Source organism: Penicillium antarcticum (assembly GCF_028974205.1).
Source record: "Penicillium antarcticum strain IBT 31339 chromosome Unknown utg000006l_segment0_segment0, whole genome shotgun sequence".
In the NCBI taxonomy this organism is placed as follows: domain Eukaryota; kingdom Fungi; phylum Ascomycota; class Eurotiomycetes; order Eurotiales; family Aspergillaceae; genus Penicillium; species Penicillium antarcticum.
In genome coordinates, this window is record NW_026695304.1 from 2,436,934 (window position 1) to 2,455,718 (window position 18,785).

General features: G+C 48.9%; 5 protein-coding genes across 5 annotated transcripts; 3 read left to right on the forward strand and 2 right to left on the reverse strand.

The window, feature by feature from the left end:
• Positions 1–574: 574 nt before the first annotated feature.
• N7508_006992 (CAAX prenyl protease RCE1) lies at positions 575–1,776 on the forward strand (the record flags this gene model as incomplete). The annotated part of the gene is made up of 4 exons (XM_058465057.1): positions 575–629; positions 675–715; positions 797–1,177; positions 1,231–1,776. 4 exons carry the CDS (start codon positions 575–577, stop codon positions 1,774–1,776), a joined length of 1,023 nt encoding a protein of 340 aa, XP_058318910.1.
• Positions 1,777–2,954: 1,178 nt separating this feature from the next.
• On the reverse strand, positions 2,955–3,377 carry N7508_006993 (uncharacterized protein; the record flags this gene model as incomplete). The annotated part of the gene is made up of 1 exon (XM_058465058.1): positions 2,955–3,377. The coding sequence occupies one exon, from the start codon at positions 3,375–3,377 to the stop codon at positions 2,955–2,957; it is 423 nt and encodes a 140-aa protein (XP_058318911.1).
• Positions 3,378–4,669: 1,292 nt separating this feature from the next.
• On the forward strand, positions 4,670–7,398 carry N7508_006994 (beta-glucosidase; the record flags this gene model as incomplete). The annotated part of the gene is made up of 3 exons (XM_058465059.1): positions 4,670–4,932; positions 5,002–5,129; positions 5,183–7,398. The coding sequence occupies 3 exons, from the start codon at positions 4,670–4,672 to the stop codon at positions 7,396–7,398; spliced, it is 2,607 nt and encodes an 868-aa protein (XP_058318912.1).
• Positions 7,399–8,005: 607 nt separating this feature from the next.
• N7508_006995 (TRAPPII-specific subunit TRS120) lies at positions 8,006–12,541 on the reverse strand (the record flags this gene model as incomplete). Its single annotated transcript, XM_058465060.1, has 3 exons — positions 8,006–11,272; positions 11,328–12,301; positions 12,376–12,541. The coding sequence occupies 3 exons, from the start codon at positions 12,539–12,541 to the stop codon at positions 8,006–8,008; spliced, it is 4,407 nt and encodes a 1,468-aa protein (XP_058318913.1).
• A 644-nt stretch (positions 12,542–13,185) lies between these two features.
• On the forward strand, positions 13,186–18,444 carry N7508_006996 (histidine kinase-like ATPase domain-containing protein; the record flags this gene model as incomplete). The annotated part of the gene is made up of 2 exons (XM_058465061.1): positions 13,186–13,313; positions 13,371–18,444. 2 exons carry the CDS (start codon positions 13,186–13,188, stop codon positions 18,442–18,444), a joined length of 5,202 nt encoding a protein of 1,733 aa, XP_058318914.1.
• Between the last annotated feature and the right edge of the window lie 341 nt (positions 18,445–18,785).

The following is an 18,785-nucleotide window of genomic DNA, read 5'->3' on the forward strand; positions in this document are numbered from 1 at the left end:
ATTGTCCCATTTCCAGTGCTCATAGACCAGTGTGGAGACGTGTGTGCTGGCTCGACTCAGATGAGTTTGGCTAGCGCTGTGTGTCGGGCTTGCCCTCGCTGCCAACGCCCTTGACAGGCAATAATCTGATGTTCAGTCAATTATTGAGTGTCTGCCACCTGCTGGTCTTCTCGTGAATCGGAGATTTATCCTCCACGAGCCCCTCGCATTGACTCAGTTTAAAATGAAGATGGACTCAAGGGGGGGAAGAGATGAGAGATCACAACGCTCGGCCCACCAGTTTGAGATATATATAGATCTCTCCCTCTCCTTCAGTGAACCATATACTAGTTGTCGAAGTATAGTATAGAAGTATACACGTTAGATCTATCAATGTTTATGTTGTCAACACAAGGAAAAGATAAATATTCATCTGTCCATGGCTCATTCTGACAATACCATACTGTAACTTATCATGCCTGGCCAATCACCAGCCCCTTAATAGCCTCCTCTGTATGGTAACAACAACAAAGCAACGTCAGAACCATTTCGCTCTTGCTGCGGCTCGTGATACTTCCCCAACTTAGTTCTCAACATGGCTCCTGTCAGCTTGTTGGCTCGCATCAAGAGTCTGTACACAAAGCAACAAGGTATGTCCTATCACCATGTTGACAGGTCCCAGCTAACACTGCCAGATGAACCAGCACTGTCAAACCAGACGGTCGCTCTTTTCTCTGTATGTAGAGACACCCCAACGGAAAGAAAAGAAAAGAAAAAGGCAAAAACAGCAAGAACAACATCAATCTAACAAAAACAGGTCTTACTCACATTACTCTACGTGGTCCCATTCTATCTCTCCCCAACAACGAGACCATCGCCAAGTCTTAGTCGCGACGCACCTTCCGTCATCAGGGCTCGCATTCGCGCCGTCACAGGCTCCTGCATCATCAGCTCAGTAGTCGTCCTCTGGCTAGCCGTCGAAGAAGGAAATACCTCGGTCGCAGCCGGGCTAAGACTCCTGGGCTGGTGGCCCGTCGGCGTGTTCGAGATCTTCCGCAGTCTCGTCTTAACCGCCATTCTCTTCACAGGCCCGCTCTTCGAACGAGGAATCGTCGAAGGGGAATGGCGATTCTGGTTCCGGCGTAGTAAGCTCTCTGAGAATTTGGGTGGCTGGATCGGGTGGAGAAATTATGTTGCGGTTTGTTTCTCTCCCATTGAGATATGATCTCATCCGTACTAATGTATCTGCAGGGCCCTATTACCGAGGAAGTCATGTTCCGCTCGGCTATCATCCCCTTGCATCTCCTGGCTCATGTATCGCCAGGTCGCATTGTCTTCATTGCGCCGTTGTATTTCGGTATCGCGCATGTCCACCACTTCTATGAGTTCCGTCTGACGCACCCTGATACACCGGCGTTGGCGGCGTTGGCCCGCTCGCTCTTCCAGTTTGGGTATACCACTATCTTTGGCTGGTATGCTACTTTCGTCTATTTGCGGACTGGCTCTTTGTTGGCTGTTATTGTCATCCACAGCTTCTGCAATTGGTGTGGTCTACCCAGGTTCTGGGGTCGGGTGGAGGCTGGTGAGCCTCTAGGTCCGCCTTTTACTCGTGGGAAAGAAGACTCGGAAGGCAGCTCGGTTGAAATTGGGGATGGGACCCTTGGTGTTGGGTGGACGATTGCTTATTACGTGCTTCTGGTTGCTGGCGCTCTAACTTTCGCTCAGGGTTTGTGGCCTTTGACTGAGTCGTATCATGCTCTTGTCTCCTTTTCGGGCAGGTCTGGAAAATCCACCTAGATGGATCGGGCATACAGACATAGTTGAGCCTCTAACACGGCTGTGACTTAAAGATAAAGTTACTTCTTTTTCATTTCTCTGACGGAGGCTATGTTCGGTTTACTGGCGTTTTGTTTATATATAAGTGCGTCAAACTGAGCTATGGTGGGAACATAGGTTATCTTGGCATTTAAAGGAATGCTTTCTACCTTTCTACTCAGTTGTCCTTGTTCGAACGCGATCACGCAATGGGGAGTTATTAGATCTCGTAGGACTATGCGTTCGAGCAACTCTAGAAAACATTGGACTAGTCGCGTCCACTGACGAAGCAAGCTCATTTCCGAGGACGATTGGGTGAGAGAATCCAGATACCGCCTCGTGGTCAGAAGCTCGCCGTGCGAAATAAAGGGATGATATGATCAAGGCGTCGGTGATAGGAAGCAATACTGTTATCGAATAATTGATCTACGATGGTGACTGAGATCCGACACACTGAGCGAGGGGCTGTGGAGTTTGCAGCATATAGTACTTGATTATCGTCAATGATATATGCCCTGCGTGAATATATATATATAGCGTAGTATATCCCCCCAACAACCAATTATTGCATACTGTGGAATATCCAAGAGAAAGAATAGCAAAACAGTATGGACCTCAACATTCAGCGATTCTGCTTATTTTAATTATAAATTGATCGAGTCCAGGGTTCAATTCAATTTTTCATCGACGGTAATCACATAAAATCAAAAGCGCATCATGTGACGACGAGTAGGGACCTCATCCCTTCAAGTCCGTTCGCGAGCCGAGTCGAATCCTCTAGCTGACGATTATCTTTTGTCCATTATTCATTTTGATTTAGCTCGATTTTTTTTTAACTCTGTCTACAAACTTGACATGAATAACTTTTCCTTTAATATTGCATACTAGAAAGAAATTGCAACTTTCGTGTACTAATAGTTGTTTACTTTATTTGTCGGACACCTCTTTGGCAACGACATTGGACTACGAAGGACTACGGATTCGAAACCCTGCTACGACAATAGTTACTTGTTTTTCTGCGATCATAATCTATAATATATTTGAAACATAATATAAATTTGGTGTGATATGTATAGCAGCTCTTCTTAAGAAAGAAAGTTCGACAAGAACAACATCTCAGGCTCAAAGCCCAAGTTTAAAAAAACACCAAAGAAAATAAACTATCCCCTGAAAAGCAAAGCCCCATCAATTTTCTCAGACTTAACCCCATTACTCCCTTCAGAAGCTACCTCGCTAGCAAGAGCAAGAATGCACTTCCGGTTCCTCTTACAGCCTATCGCAAAAGCAGAATTCACCCCACCATTAAAAAATCCAATAAAATTCTCACAGACAGTTCGACACAGAGGCTGCTCGGCGTACATAGCAAGGCCGGCTACCTTGATTTCTTCGTTCTTGTCAGCTAGTTGGTGGAGGTGATCTATGATTTCTGCGCGTTTCTCTGGTGTCATATCCTTTCGGTTGCGGAGGTCTCTGTGTTGATCGCGGAGGGAGTCTAGGTAGTCTGCACGCATGTTAAGGTATTCTTTTTCAGCGCCTATTGCATCTCTGCGGACTAGCTCTCGGCGGATCTTCGGGAAAGACATTTTGGTTGGGTGGTTGTAATTTATTACTCGGTTTGTTATCCGGAGGGTTGTTACTTCGTTTGGTGTTGGGGGCTTACCTTGCAACTATGTTTTTCAGAGATTTCAATAGTCTGCAGGGGTTTAGATGGGATATAAAGATGTAAAAATGTCGAGATGTCGAGATGAGCTGGGGAGAAGGTGGTCTTTATACTGGCTTGTTAGTGCTGTGGGCTGGCGACCATTAGATGTGATAAAGGGAGAATACATCTGAATGAGAATAATGGTTGTGATGAAAGGCATTATTGTGAGTCTTTGTCCGTGCCTAATTTTTTTGGCAAGGATCTGGGTCATGACAATGGCGCGCATATGCTAAAAAAGCATTCAAAGATTAGGTTATTCAGAGGACAAAGCCCTTTGCTTGGACCCTTGACATGGCTGTAGTAACTACGTATCTGTTGTTAGAGTATACCCCCGACTTCAAGACTTCATTATATACCAGAGAACCGAGGTACAGAAGAGAAATCGACCATCAGCTAAAATGTTAATCCAATGCCGAGATAGATCCTCCAACATAAACAATCAACCTCTAATATGGGTGATAAATTAAGTTCATATTACATGAACAGATGTTACTTTGCCAAGGATCTTCACTAGTGACAGTCCAGCACACGATATTATACGTCGGATCCTTGGAGAAGGAATAAGAATTACCTTGGACGCCAAAGCGTCTTTGAACCAATAATAGTGCCTTCCGAACCCTTTCACTCGGAGATAAGATGCAATTGCCCGTAGAAGAGCTAGGGGTGCGGAATGTGGCCGTCGGCTTTTCTTCGGCTCCTATGCTTTGACCTTGCCCTAGTTCATGAATTTGCGGGGAAGTAGCGCGATATCTCCACATGCCGACGGTATTCTCCTTGTATCATGGCAATAGGAGATTTGCGATATTTCACTAGAGCTTCAGAGAAACTATGTGGCTATCTTCATAGACGAAGGACACTGTAGGGGGAATGGAATCTGACCAGGGGAAAGATCTACCATGGTAGGCGCCTCATCATGTATAGCAAAGAGACTATGTCATTCACTGTCGCCGAGGTAGCACCGCATTTATCACTGCGAGCCGTGTCGTCTTCTTGGGCTAGTGCCATGCAAACTACTGGCCTGACTTGTCACCGGTGCCGGTCTCGGTGATCAAAAGCAAGACCCCAGGAATTACCCCAGTCATTACCCCACATAAAAGAGAGCTATATCAAAGACGACCCCAGCTGAGAGCTTCAGGACTAAAGTGAGGACTGGAGACTGAGGTGACAGGCACGATGCGTTCGCCCTTCTTACTGGCAGCCTGTGCGCTTGCTGATATTAGCACCACCTGGGCTCAAGATGTCTCCGAAGCTCTTCTGGAGGTACCTTGGAAAACAAATAATGCAAAGGTCAATCACCTCGTCATTGCGCTGACTCCCGCGGAAAAGATCTCATTGGTCCATCATACTCTGTGGCCAGGAAGTCAAAACCTTGCTGGCTACATCAAGCCAATCCAGAGACTTGGAATACCCGCACTTCAGATGACTGACGGTGAAGCGTATGAAACTCGTTGCAATTTTCTCTTTTCTTTGTGTATGTGTAAAGTTAACCTGTTGTGCGGCCATAGGGGAGTCAATGGAGTCTTGAATGCGACAGCTATTCCTAGCCAGTTGAATATTGCAGCAACATTCTCTCGAGAACTCGCTTATATTGCTGGTGCGGTTGCCGGTAGTGAGGCCCGACTGCTGAATGCCTGTGTGTTCTTTCTTGAAAGCGAAAATGATCCAAGCTGATACCCTTGCATTTAGCTATTCTCCTAGCTCCTCGCGTGAATATCCTTCGCGACCCTTTCGAAGGTTCCTTCTGGCAAGGTTATTCCGAAGACCCCTATCTCAATGGACAGCTGGGTGCACAAGCAGTACGAGGAATTCAAGATCAAGGAACTATGGCAAACTCGAAGCAAACAGGCCCTAGTAGTACTGGAGCCAGCGCCGGTGACACGAACTCGAAAGTTGATCTCCAAGTTTTGCATGAAGTGTACTGGGCCCCTCACCAGCCACTCATCGATGCGGGCGTAGCAACCATGATGTGCTCCTACGCCCAGATCAATGGAGTTCCCGCTTGCCAACATGACGAGCTTCTCAACCTCACTATTCGTGGGGATTACAACTTCACGGGTGCCATGATGAGTGATTGGACGGCAGCTCATTCCACGGCTCCGTCTATCATGGCCGGGTTGGACTGGGAGATGGGCTCCGATGCCTACTATTCTGAGCCCCTATACGATCAGATCTATGTTCAAAGAAACTTATCCGAATCTTATCTCAACAGAGCAGTCCACCGCATTCTATCGATGTATGACCGCTTCGGGATTCTAGATGGCAACGGCGCTGAAGAGAACTCTACTGCATTGCTCCTCGCCTCAAAGGATCTGCCCCAAGAGACAGTCAAAACTGGACAGGACGCTTCATATGATATCGCAGTTCGATCAGGTGTGCTCTTGAAGAACGAAGGTACTTTGCCTCTTGGGAAGCACCTGAGCGTTGCGGTACTTGGTGCAACGGGGCTGCAATTAACCAATGGTGCCGGCTTCGCCGAAAGGGCCTTTGGATTTCAAAATCGCAAGGTTGCACCTGTTGATGCACTGAAGCAAGCATTCAAAGACCTCAAAGTGTCTTCAGCAGTCGGCGTCGATATGCATGGCACACTTGTGCCTAGGTCCGCCCTGAGAACCGTTGATGGCAAGCATGGGCTCATTCGCAATGACTCAATGGAAAGAACCCACTTTGATTCCACCCTCAATTTCCAGGGTAAGAATTCTCTTCCTGCAGATGTCAGCTATACCTGGACGGGTGAATTGATTGCGCCCATGGATGGCTACTACCGGCTTGCTCTGCAGCGCCGATTTCCCAGCCCCGGGGGACCGATTAATAGTACCGATTATAGCGTCTTCTCTCACGATTATTTCAGCGTTGATGAGAAAACAGTTGATGGATATCGTATTCTCGGCGATGGGGGGACTCGTCCCTGGAGCTCGCCGCTCCCGACTACTGATTTCTGGGACGAGGCAGGGACAGATGTTTACCTCACAGCTGGTACACATAATCTGAGTGTCGCAGCGACATCCATGTTCGGTGAGCCTCTTGAGATCAGGTTTCACTGGGTCACCCCAGAACAGCGCCAGAAAAACATCAAGGACGCAGTGAAACGCGCTTCAGCAGTTGATGTACCGATTGTCTTCGCGCATGCCGACAGCCCAGCCCAAGTTGGCATGCAACTCATTGAAGGCTTTGACGAGCTCATTCAACGTGTCGCCGAAGCAAATCCCAAGACGGTCGTCGTCCTGCACAATGCAGACCCAGTGTTAATGCCATGGCTGGACAAAGTCTCTGCCGTTCTGTGGATGGGCCACCCTGGCCAGGAAGGGGGAGCTGCTATCGCAGACCTTCTTCTCGGAGAGCACAATCCCCAAGGGAAGCTCCCTGTGACATATCCAGCTTCAGTAAACAGCAGCATGACGCGCAACCCGGATTATCCCAACAGAGTTGACGGCCAAAATGACACGGCCGTTTTTTCTGAAGGTATCAATACCTCTTACCGCTGGTATCTGAGCACGAATACATCAGTTCTCTTCCCCTTCGGCTTTGGACTGTCTTATACGACCTTCGACTACAGTGATTTTAATATAATTGAAACAACAGACTCGACCTTTGATGTATCTTTCACCCTGAAGAATACCGGATCAGCACCCGGAGGGGAGGTACCGCAACTGTATATTGGACCTCCTTCCGGTGCTGCGCAGAAGTACCCCGGAGTCCAATTTGCGGTATCGTCTCTTGCTGGGTTTGACTCCGTGGAGTTGTCTCGCGGTGCAGCCAGGAGGGTCACCTTTCCTATTTCTAAAAGACAGTTGAGTTTCTGGAGGCAGGTAGACCGGTCGTGGGTTCTTGCTGAAGGCACGCGGGAGGTGTGGATTGGGACGAATGCGCAGTCTGTCATGTTGAAAGGGACTATTGAGATATAGTGTGCATGAGAAACGGGCTACCAGCAAAACCGGGGATATAACACCCAAGTCGTCTCTCTTTACAGTGTGTAGGGTGTAGGTTGCGTGGGCTTCGTGTAGTAAATAGCTATGTAAGTGCTTGGAGATCTTCTATCTGCAGCATGGGGTTAGTGAGAGGTGGCATAGGGCTAAGTTTGGGGTTCTGAGGGGGGAGACTGAGAAGAATCGGAATCATATATTGACTGGGAGGGAGGGTGCTGTTTGATTTAATTTGTAGTGTTCTATAGTAGATATGATATATTACAGGTTGACTATCATGATGCAGTGTTTACAAGACCAGTATAGGACTGACTCGGTAATTACCTAGGAAATCCCTACGGACTGTGACAAGTATCGAAACATGTTTATTCATGAGAGCATGCATATCCTAAACAGTACAATGCAAGGGGATAGAGGGAGAGCTTTATACAAGATGGGAGGGATAGGGTATGCTACACCTGGACATAATCATCATCGAATTAGGCTGAAAGGAGAACAAGAAACAAACAAAAAGAGAAGACGTCAAGACAAAAGTCTAAACCATGTCTATGCTCATCCTCATGTATGATCAGGCCGACAAGAGACATAATTAGTCGTTCGCATGGATGGTACAGAGCTCTCTTGCATGCCAGATGCGGCGGCGACGCACAACATCTGCGCCAAAGGTATCCTTGATACCATCATAATCATGGCTGTGAGCAGGATCACCAGCATAAGCATCGTCATCATCGGCAAATGATGGACGCAGGAGGCGGGCTTCTTCAACACTAGCGCCGAACTCGTACTCTCCGCGACAGAGAACTGTCACTCCAACAGAGGCGGTGGTGGACTCGCCGCTTGGCAAAATGTGGAGGGCTTGCTGCAGCATGCCGGTCCAGACTAGGCGGCGGGTCAGGTCTAAAGCAACGTTGTTTGGTTGATGACAGAGACTGGGCTGGAGACGAAGGAGGGGGTGAATGGCGCGAGAGGATCGATTACGGACGGTGACGGTGAGGGTAAGGAGATCGTCAGTTTTCACGCGGAAGCGAGAGCGGCCTGTTTGTTCTACTGCTGTGGTTGTCTCCGACGAGGCTGGTGAGGTCAAGGAGAAGGTCATTTCGATGTCCTCGAGACGCATGGCTTCGACCATGCGGTTGTTCAGTCGGACGTTTCGGAGGTCAATGCGTCCCTCGCGTCCTGTGGCGGCTTCCTTCCAGCCGCCGAGGACTCTCTTCAGTAGTTCCTCGCGGAACCAGAAGGCTTCGCGTGAGGCTGCCTCGGCTTCAAAGGAGAGCTTGTTGGCACTCACAACGAACTGTCTCCGAGTGCCGGTGTTGACGACGGGGATGGGTGCATGAGGATTGTCGAGGTAGACGCGAGGCAGGACAAGGACGAATCGACAGACTTGACCGGGTTGCAGTTCTCCACCTACGGAGTACTTTCCACTGGCATTGTCTTCAGTAGCCTCCGGTGAGACGCTTCTGGAGTGCTCGCTAACGCGCAGCCATACAGATAGAGGACTTGGCCATGCGTTACGTAGGTCTAGCAGGACAACACAGTGATCAGGTCCATAGGCTCCGTTACCAAGACGGGTCAAGACCTGGGAGAATGGTTCGTGATCAGTGGTAGAGAGCAGTGCATCCGGCTTCTCAGAGTCGACAGGTGGTTCAATGTGGTTCTTCCAGGCAAAATCACCACTGAACGGCAGGACATCACACCGGGCGACTTCCACGCTTGCATTAACTGTGACTGTCAATGGAACAAACAGTTGGCGAGTATAGAATACATCAGGCAGTTCACCAGGAGTCGCGCCAACGCAAGAGTAGTCAATTTGCACAGTCGTATCCTGCAGACCAGGCTTGCCCAGAACATCAACAGTGAAGGTTGCCTTCTGGTTAGCTCCAATCGAACAGTCGCTGGGTTCTGGACCCTCACGGCGCCATCGCAGGGCAGGCTTGTTTGCTAATTTCAATTCGAGCTCGTAAACCTCAACAGGCAAAAGATCCTTGTTGCTGAGAGCAGACTGTAGCTGCCTGGTGGTTGAATCTTGGAAGGTAAAAAGAACAAAGTCCACAGGACAAGACGATGCGTTCTGGAGTGTGATATTGAATGTCTTGACTTCACCTTCCAGCACCATCAAGGCCGATTGTGACAGAGACATAGACTCAATGACGAGAGACGGCTGTTTGCCAATCACTTTGACCTCACAAGTCGCCGTCTCAGGCCCCTTTTTGATGTCCATCTTGCCATCTTTTGATGTTGTCGAGCTCCAGGAAAGCGGGCGTTCTGTCAATGGCTTCTTTGCTCCTAATCCTGTGCGCTTGAACTTAACATCAGGCTCGGGTCTCCAGAATGTCTTGAAGATTGGGAACTTCCGCATACGACAGTGTCGCACCTTCACGATACAGCCAGTGATGTTAAGACTACCTGGCTCGTGAGCGACACCGAGAACGGTAACATCCTGAAGAGACAAAGGGGCAAGTGTGATGTTTTCTGCGACAGCATCAAACGATACCCCGCTACTTTCTAATTGCAAGTGCTCGATCTCAATCTCGAATTCATAAGGATTTTGAAGTGTCACTCGGAACGAGGCAGACTCATCCGTGACCGTGAGCAATTCCAATGCCTTGCTACTGACCTTGGCAAAGGGGTTGTACAGGAATGGGTCCTTTTTCGACTTCTCAATGCCTGCAGTAACAGCGTCTAGTTCTGTCTTGTTCCGACGAACTGGGCGTTTGGGATCTGGAAGTGCCAACAATTGAACATCACGGACTAAGAAGTCATCCCAATACTCCGCAACCATATCAGCGGCACCGAGTCTGGTACCAGCGCCCACAGTACGCTTGATATTGTTGAGAAGACGGATTTGTTCATCTTGAGGTAGATACGGCTGGGATTTGTAATTCTCTCCCAGCATCATATCTCCACGGATGGTCTGCAAAAGCTCGACCGTGAAGCGGAGAACACCATTGAAATCTGGAAGAGCTTCGCAGCAGTTGATACAAGCCTTGAGAACATCGATCTTCAAGTTTAGATCACCGTAACGATCTAAGACCACATGACGGAATGCCCTTTCAGCAATACTGTAGACTGAATCATATTCAGAGCCTTCTTGTAGTCCGCTGACTGCAGATGATTGACTTGATCTCTTCTCCCATTCATAGAATGACGAGGGCTGAACTCCATATATCTCTCCAATTGTGGCAAGAAGGAGGCGCACACTCGTTTCCATGTTCCCAGAGCCTGCGTCGAGGGCATTGACATCGAAAGCAGCATCGCTGAGAGATGCCAGCCCAGCAGCGGGATGAATTCCGACCTCTGCCGCACCAATTTTGCGTGCTTGAACCAAGCTTGGTACCATGACGGAAAGAAGTTCGCGCATAATAAAAGCCTTCTTTCTTGGTAGATCAAGAATGTTAAGCACGGATACGACACCAACTATGATGGGCACAGCGTCAGTCGCAGGTAAGTCCGCACTAGGGGAAAGTGGCAATGCCCGGTATAGGAAATTCGCAATTTCAGACTTGCGGAGAATAACAGTTCCCCGAGGAAGTTCTGAGTGGAACAATGGAGTCAGTGGCTCGTTCATCACGATGTGTTTCAAGGCATTGTCATCCAAAGCACCGTCGCGAACGCGAGCTGACACCAACAACCGTGATAATCGAATGACTGTCTCCGAGAACACCAATTGTGGTAGAGGTTCATCCGTGATATTGGCAGCACGGTTGTAGAGGTTTAGAATATTGTGTGCGAGATCTGGCAGGAGGTTGGCTAGATTCTGCAGAGAGATGACCCGGTTTCCAGCACTACTGGGCGTTGTAGAATCCCGGGAAGATTTAGAAGACTTGTCGGCGACTGGATACAGAACCGATGGAATCTAGTAGACACGTAAGTTTGCCGCGACAAAGCACATGGGTTGGGTATACACATACCTGGAAGTCCATGCCCGCCCATCCAAACATTAGCAGACAAAGCAAAATTGATTCAAGCGCTTTGGCATGCCAGACATAGTCACTACCGGCTCGGGCATTGTTCACGGCTTCGGTCAATTCCTTCAGGGCATCTGGCCACCTTCCTGCCTGCAGAAAAAGAGTTCCAACGACGACACCAGCTCGGCCCTTGATTCGGTTCTTAGTCCTGTCGGTGGCACTCATACCACTGACCGACATGCGGTCACGACTATGCTCTTTTGGCGATGCTATTGATGGAGTCCTGCTGCCTGAGTTTGTGCGGCTGGATAGATGAATTGAACGTGTGATCTCGTCAAAAGTCGTAGGAGTCTCATGATCGCTAGGAGCTGGCGAACTGGCATTGGAGCTCAGTGGGGTATCAGGTGCTCCGTTAGAATTAGAGGGAAGCGCAGGCATAGTCATCCTCCAGGTATTTAGTAGTCGGTCCACTGGCCGTGGTCGTAGCTCTGGGTTTCGGTGCGGGCCCCAAGAAGATGCCTTTGGCGAATCAATTGACGGTATACTCTGAATGGTCTTTGCAAACTCGTCCAATTCGGAGAGCAAGACCGAGGTGATATCGCACAAGACGGTTTTCATCGTGGTGGCCTTGGAGGCCTGAGGCGGCGGAACCCAAAGAACGTTATCGGGTCCATTCGTGACCTTGTCCATGCCTTCATGATCGAATACCAAAAGTTGGTTCACCAATGCTCGGGGGTTCATCTCCTTCAACCCATCAAGCTCCTCCAACAGCTGATCGAGTCCTTCTGGAGTTGGGTACTTTTGGTTATTCCCTCCTGTACTCGCTGGCAGTTCTGTTCCGTCTGCTATCGCAATGACCACCAACGGCTCTCTGTAAATCTCAAAAGGAAACAATTCGAGGTGCGACGTGGGGGGGACGGAGAACGTAAGGTCGTAGAGGATCATGCCGGTCGGAAACGCCAGCGGCGAGAACATGTCTAGACAATAGCAAATTAGTATACATTGTGGCCAAATGGTACCACCACTGGTTCCTCGCGATTGGGTGGCATACTTCTGTTTGGCCGCGCATCGGGGCTGATATCCCCTAATCGAACTACATTCTCGGCTTGTAGTCGGGCAGCGAAACTCAAAAAGCGCGAGCGCTTAATCCTTCCAATGGGTAGTAGGAGAGCTCTGAGGCGCACAGGCGCAATTGGAGACAGAGGGTCGACACCCATGCTGTCGAGAGCTATTGAGCAGGCGATTCGATATCAAGCCCGCATCCACTCAAATCGAGCTTCCAGACGTCATGCGTTGGTGATGCAGAAACAGGACCTGAGATGGAGAAGCGTCAGGCCCAAATTCTTGCACTCAAATAATATCTGGAGTCAAGGCCAGCAACGTGCTTCGTTTCTCTGTTGAGCTCCGAACAACAAATGGCTGAGGTAATGTTGCATACGTGGGGGTTTTGGCTTACCGTATGTATACATGGGATACTTCAATCATCACAGATTTAGTGTGGGCGGACAAGTACCAATACCTTGCAGTTACGTACAGCTCACGTAAAGGCGGCCGCCGAGGGCAATTCACGATAAGAGATAAGTAAACTCCGCATCTCCGAGTTGTTTGTCGACTTCCTTTCTCTCTCTCCGTCATCTTATGCTTTATTTCTTTCCTTTTTGATTCTAGATATTGCTCAGCGTTATACCGGTGTTGATTTGCTGCTGGTTTCTGGCACTTATCGTTTCCCTAGACGTGTCGAGACCGCTGCAGCCTAGACCACCCTCGATCTTACATTTGCCTCTGCTGCCGCACCATGAATTACATTTCATTATATTAATCAAGCGTCTTGTTCTCACGAGTCAACGATATAGACTACGAAATGGCTATGAATGTGGATTTCAATGCCTTGAAGGCGCGGACCATGGGGTCTGGAGCCGACGAGGAAGCAGTGACAGTTGATACCAGAGGATTGATTTCCAAGGTTCTTGCTAGATATTCTGGCAAATGGTAAGTGCTAATCAGTTTATCTTTTGAATCAAATCTCACATGTAAACCCTTGAACAGGACTGTACTTCGAGAAATGATACAAAACGCCGCCGATGCTTCTGCAACAAAGGTCACAATCAAGTTCGAGACTCTTCCATCAACTACAGTACCGTCCCCATCAACGACAGACCCGACTACACAGCTCAAGCACACCATAAACAACCATACCCTTCGTCGACTCCTGATTTCAAACAATGGTTCCCCATTTAGTGAGAAGGATTGGGCACGACTCAAGCGTATTGCAGACGGAAACCCCGATGAGACCAAGATTGGTGCATTTGGTGTTGGATTTTATAGTGTTTTTGATGACTGCGAGGAGCCATTTGTTTCTTCTGGCAGCCAGGCCATGGCGTTCTATTGGAAAGGCAATGCGTTGTTCACACGTCGACTGGACCTCGGAGAAGCTGCAAGCCAGGATACCACCTTCGTTTTGGACTACCGCAATGACTCTTCTCCGATTCCATCGTTATTGCATTTGTGTCAGTTCTTATCAAGCAGTCTCACGTTCGTCTCTTTGCAGGAGATAGAACTCTGGCTAGATGATTGGAATCTTTTGCGGTTATCGAAGAGGACTGCCCCAAGTGTTGATGTTGCAATTCCCAGAGACATCGACACCAAGACTGAAGACGGGTTAATGAAAATTATTAAAGTCACCCGAGAAATTGCGCAGGTTGACGCCTCTTGGATGCGAATTGTCGAATGGAACCCAAACGCAAGCATTTTCCGTCTGGATAATATTCGTGATACAACAAGCTCGCTGCGAAGTTTCTTTTCAAAGTTTACCGGTCAACCAGAAAAGCAGACTAATCAACAGCCAGAGCATGAGCGCCAGGAAGAATCAGGCAACATGAACACCATGCTGACCGCATCCGTCTTTTTGCATATCAACACGGCATCGATTCAGCCTTCTATTAGTTCCTCGCTGAGCAAGGAACTAGAACGAGCTACAAGAAAACCTCCCCCTAAGAGATGCACCATCGCCATTTTGACCCCTTCATATGATGCCAATATAGCAACCGCGGCATCTTCCTCCCAGTCAGAGATCCTATCATCTATTCTACCTACCAAAGCTGGAAGGGTGTTTATTGGATTCCCCACACAGCAGACCACTGGCTTGAATGCTCACGTATCTGCCCCATCTGTGATTCCTACTGTTGAACGAGAGAGCATTGATCTCAACACTCGGTATATCAGTAAATGGAATCTCGAGATGCTGCGTGCGGTTGGTGTCGTCTGTCGAATTGCCTGGTCTGCAGAGATGGCTACCATCAAGTCCAAATTAGCATCAAAAATTGGACCATCGCGCTCAAAAATTCGAAAGGAAGACATCGTGGATGTACTGCCTGAGGCTATTCACACAGCAAATCAATTTGTGTTCCGTGAATCCACCCCATCTTCGGTCTTGGGTCAGACGATTGAGGATGCATTTTGGATGTGCAACAAAAATGCGTCTATCGAGATCCTTTCGACCTGTGGTGTCATTCCCAGTCATCAAACTCGCATTGCGCCCAAGGAATTGAGCTTTATGGATTCAATTCCTGCTCTGCCTGACGATTTTGTGAAAAACGCCAAAGACTTTGTGAAGAGGCTTACCGATTTCGGGCTCGTTACAGAAATAACGGTGTCAGACATAAAGCGCGAGCTAGAATCCAACACTTTGCGTTCTAACCAAATCGTTGAGTTCATTGCCTGGCTTGGCCGCAAAACGGTTGCTGGCCAGCTTGATAGACTGTCGGTGCAGAGTCTTTTGCGTGTAGCGGTGGCCAACGACGAAGATAAGGAAGGACATCCTACTCGCCTGGTCATCTTCGCGGATATAACTTGCTTCTTAAATCCGCAGCGCATTCCAGCAGACCTCCCCGTGCCGCCTAGCGTGATTCCCTTCCGATTTACCAAATCTCTAAGCAAACCAGAACTGGAGGCGCTCGGCTGGGTCGAGCTGCAGATTGTTCCTTGGCTTCGTTGGCTCGTCAACAATGCTGGAGACCGCAATGTCCTCTCTATCGATCAAGATATCACACAGACGGCAGCATTCTCCGGACAGGTCTTGCCTGTTTTATCAAAGCAGTGGGAGCCTCTCAGCCAGGCCTCTAAACAAACGGTTGTCTCAATACTTCAACCTCAGACTGTGATCCCAACGAGACTTGGAATGAAGCAGCCTGCCCAGACATACTTTGCATCTGTGCGCCTGTTTGATGATCTTCCCGTGGTCCATGGGCTGAACGGCGTGAAAGAGAAGATCTTGGTTTCACTTGGAGTTCGCAAAACGGTTGAGCTTGGCGTGATCTTTGATCGTTTGATCAACACTCCTACGTCCAGTGATGCCAAAGGACCCGCTCCGAGAAAATGGAACCACGTTGATCTTATTCGATACCTTACCTCTGTGCGGGAAGACATTCCTGTAAACGATATTCAGAGGCTCAAAGGTACGAGTATCTGTACTGCTGAAAACGACAGCGGTTCTCAGGGAACACGGTACAAGATCTCCGAACTATATGAGCCAAAGGATTCTCTTCGGGCTCTTGGGCTACCTGTCCTCGAGTGGCCGGGCATCTACACCAACAATAGTAATGAGGGCAAATTCCTTACAATGATGGGGCTGAAGAGCTACCCATCAGCTGTTGAACTCATCCGCCTCATGACCACCGGAAGCACAGAGAAGGACAGCCGAGCAACCAAGGCTCTGTCGTACTTCCTTAACGAGTATTACACAAATGGATACGCAGCATTCGATATCAGTGCGGTCACTGTGCCATTCCTTCCCATCGAAGACAGCGATCAATTGAGTGTGCCAAAGAAATGCTTCACCGATGAAGGTGCAGCTCTGTTTGGCTTCAAAATTCTTCGCAAAGACCTGCACGCCCATGCCTCAAAACTCGGAGTCAAGTCTCATCCTCCTATGACAGAATGTCTTCAAGTTCTTTCAAAGCGGCCTCCTACTACCCAAAAGGATGCTCGGATTGTCTTCAAGTATTTGGCAGGCCGAGTAGCTGACTTGAACCCACAGGATATTGCGCGTATTAGCCAGGCTCCGGTTGTTCCCATTGCTGTGCATAGTCAAGCCGAAAAAGTCCCTAGAACCCGCCTTGCGGCGCCTAGGCTTTGCTATCTTGGAGATGGAGAAGACTATAAGGGGATCTTTGACTTTATTGACTTCGGCCAGGAAGCGAATCTCTTCCTCATGGCAGTTGGCTCAAAACGAGAGCCAACTAAAATCGAAATTGCAAGAATGCTCGTTAAAGAACCGGCTCGGATCTCTGCCGCGTTCCAAAGTTCTGAGAAATACTTGATGCTCCTCAGAACTCTTGCGGAGCACCTTCCAACGCTGAAGAAGGATAAGGACCTTTTTATTGAGATGAAGAGGGCTCCATTCCTCATGGCTAGCCGAGATATTCCACCCCAAGCCACAGATAAGGGTGAAAAGCCTAAGGAACCTCTTGATGAAGATGACGATCTGGATATCAGAGAGTGGAGCTTAACTTCTGCCAAGGACATTGTTGTAGTAGATGCCTTCCAGAGTTTCAATCTGTTCAAAGAGCACATTCTTGCTGCACCACAAGAAGAAGCACTGGAGAACTTCTACTCTGCCCTTGGTGCCATTCCGTTGAGTGGCCTCGTGGAAGAACAAGCGCGATTTGGTGGCGTTGCACCCGACCAAACACTGGCTGTCAAGCTGCACAAATTAATCTTAGAGCGTGCGCGGCTCTTCTTGCATGATCAACCTGCCGAATCTGTCCTTCATGGAACTCGGTGGCTGGAACACTCCTTCAAAGTTCAGGTTGTGACCTCGATATCGCTTACGAGATCCCTCAAGGGCCGACGAGTTGCACACACTCAAAAGCGAAACGCCATCGTCTCTGAGTTGGGGAGGAACTGGGGCATGTGCATTACCCCGGGTCGATATGATCTGTACGAGATCAGTCAGTCATTGGTGCATCTGATCTTGAAGCGACCTAAGCTGCATTCAACTCTTACTTTAGAGATGCTGCTGAAAACCGATCTTCTGGAACTTCGGGCCCGAGGCTACAATGTGGAACGAATTCTGAGACAAAAGGCCCAGGAAGCTCGGGTGGCAGAAGACAAGCGACAAAAGCAGGTTGAAGAAGAACGGCGTGCTTTGGAAGAGCAAGAAGCCGCATGGGCTGCGACTCAAGCTCAACGTGCGGAAGAAAACAGACATGAGCAACAGGCGCAAAATGCGATGCCGGGTGTTTTCCCAGAATCACCGAACAATAATAAGATGTTACCAGCGGAAGCACATGCTCCTCCGCCTGAGCCTATGCCCGAACGTCCTAGTCGCGGCCTGTTTGCCAACCTGTCGAAGCGATTTGGCTTGGATGGTAACAAATCCGGCTCCTCTGGTTCTGGAGAACAATCCAAATCAACGCTGCCCGAATCCTCTGCACCTCCTCCTCCGCCACCACCTTATTCTCCCAGCGACCCCCAGAAACCACGCCCAGAACAACCCGTGAACGTCAACTCACCGCATCGCTTGAACTCTGAGCTTCTTTCAGCGGTCCAAGCATGCCGACCCCACGGATCCTCCGATGTGTACAGCCGACCGGAGACGAACCAAGTCTCCGAAAGCAAGTCATACTGTGACGAACGTCCAAGCCATGACCTGGAATTTGTCGCTACACTTCCCAGTGGCGTCAACGTACTATTCACAAGGACAGTCACAGAAAGATCAGCATTCCTCGCAACCAACCGCGCAGGCTTCAACCTCTTTGCTTCCATAATCCTCGACTGCGGATCAATCTTCTCGATGCGAGCCGACAGTCTCAGCATCTTCTACGACCCAGGGGGCAAGACCATCGCGTTCAACCGGGCAGGCAGTATCTTCTGCAACTACTTCTATTTCCAGCAGTTGCAAGAGAAATCCCTGCTCCAGAGTTCCGCCCCCGACCGTTCTGACGCTATTGTTTATTGGTGGGTGATTCTTTGCCATGAGCTGGCGCACAACTTGGTCGGGGACCATAGTTCGGCGCATAGTTACTACACCGAGGGCTTTGTGGCGCAGTATTTCCCCAAGGTTGCTATTAAGCTTGCTTCATTGCAGCCTGCTCAGGCGTCGCCATCTAGACAGACTTGATTCCTTACAATTTTCAATACCCTAATGTGATATTTGCTTGTATTTCGGTGTCAGATTTGCTTAATTGACTCGACCTATGTCCTGATGTCCCTTCCCTGTCAGTAGTCTCGCTCCAGTGGACCCTTTAGGATGTTCTAGAATGGTAGAATGTCTCAGTTCAAACCTACACAGTAGTAGACGGCATTTTCAGGGATCTAACGGTTTTCTCCGGTTCCCCTTTTAGGCCACTCGGGCCACTCGGCTTATTCGGTTTTCCACAAAGTCCGACTATACATGAAAATTTTGCCTGGAAAAAATCTATATATGCTTGAATTGAATTAAAGTACCGGCATATCAGAGAA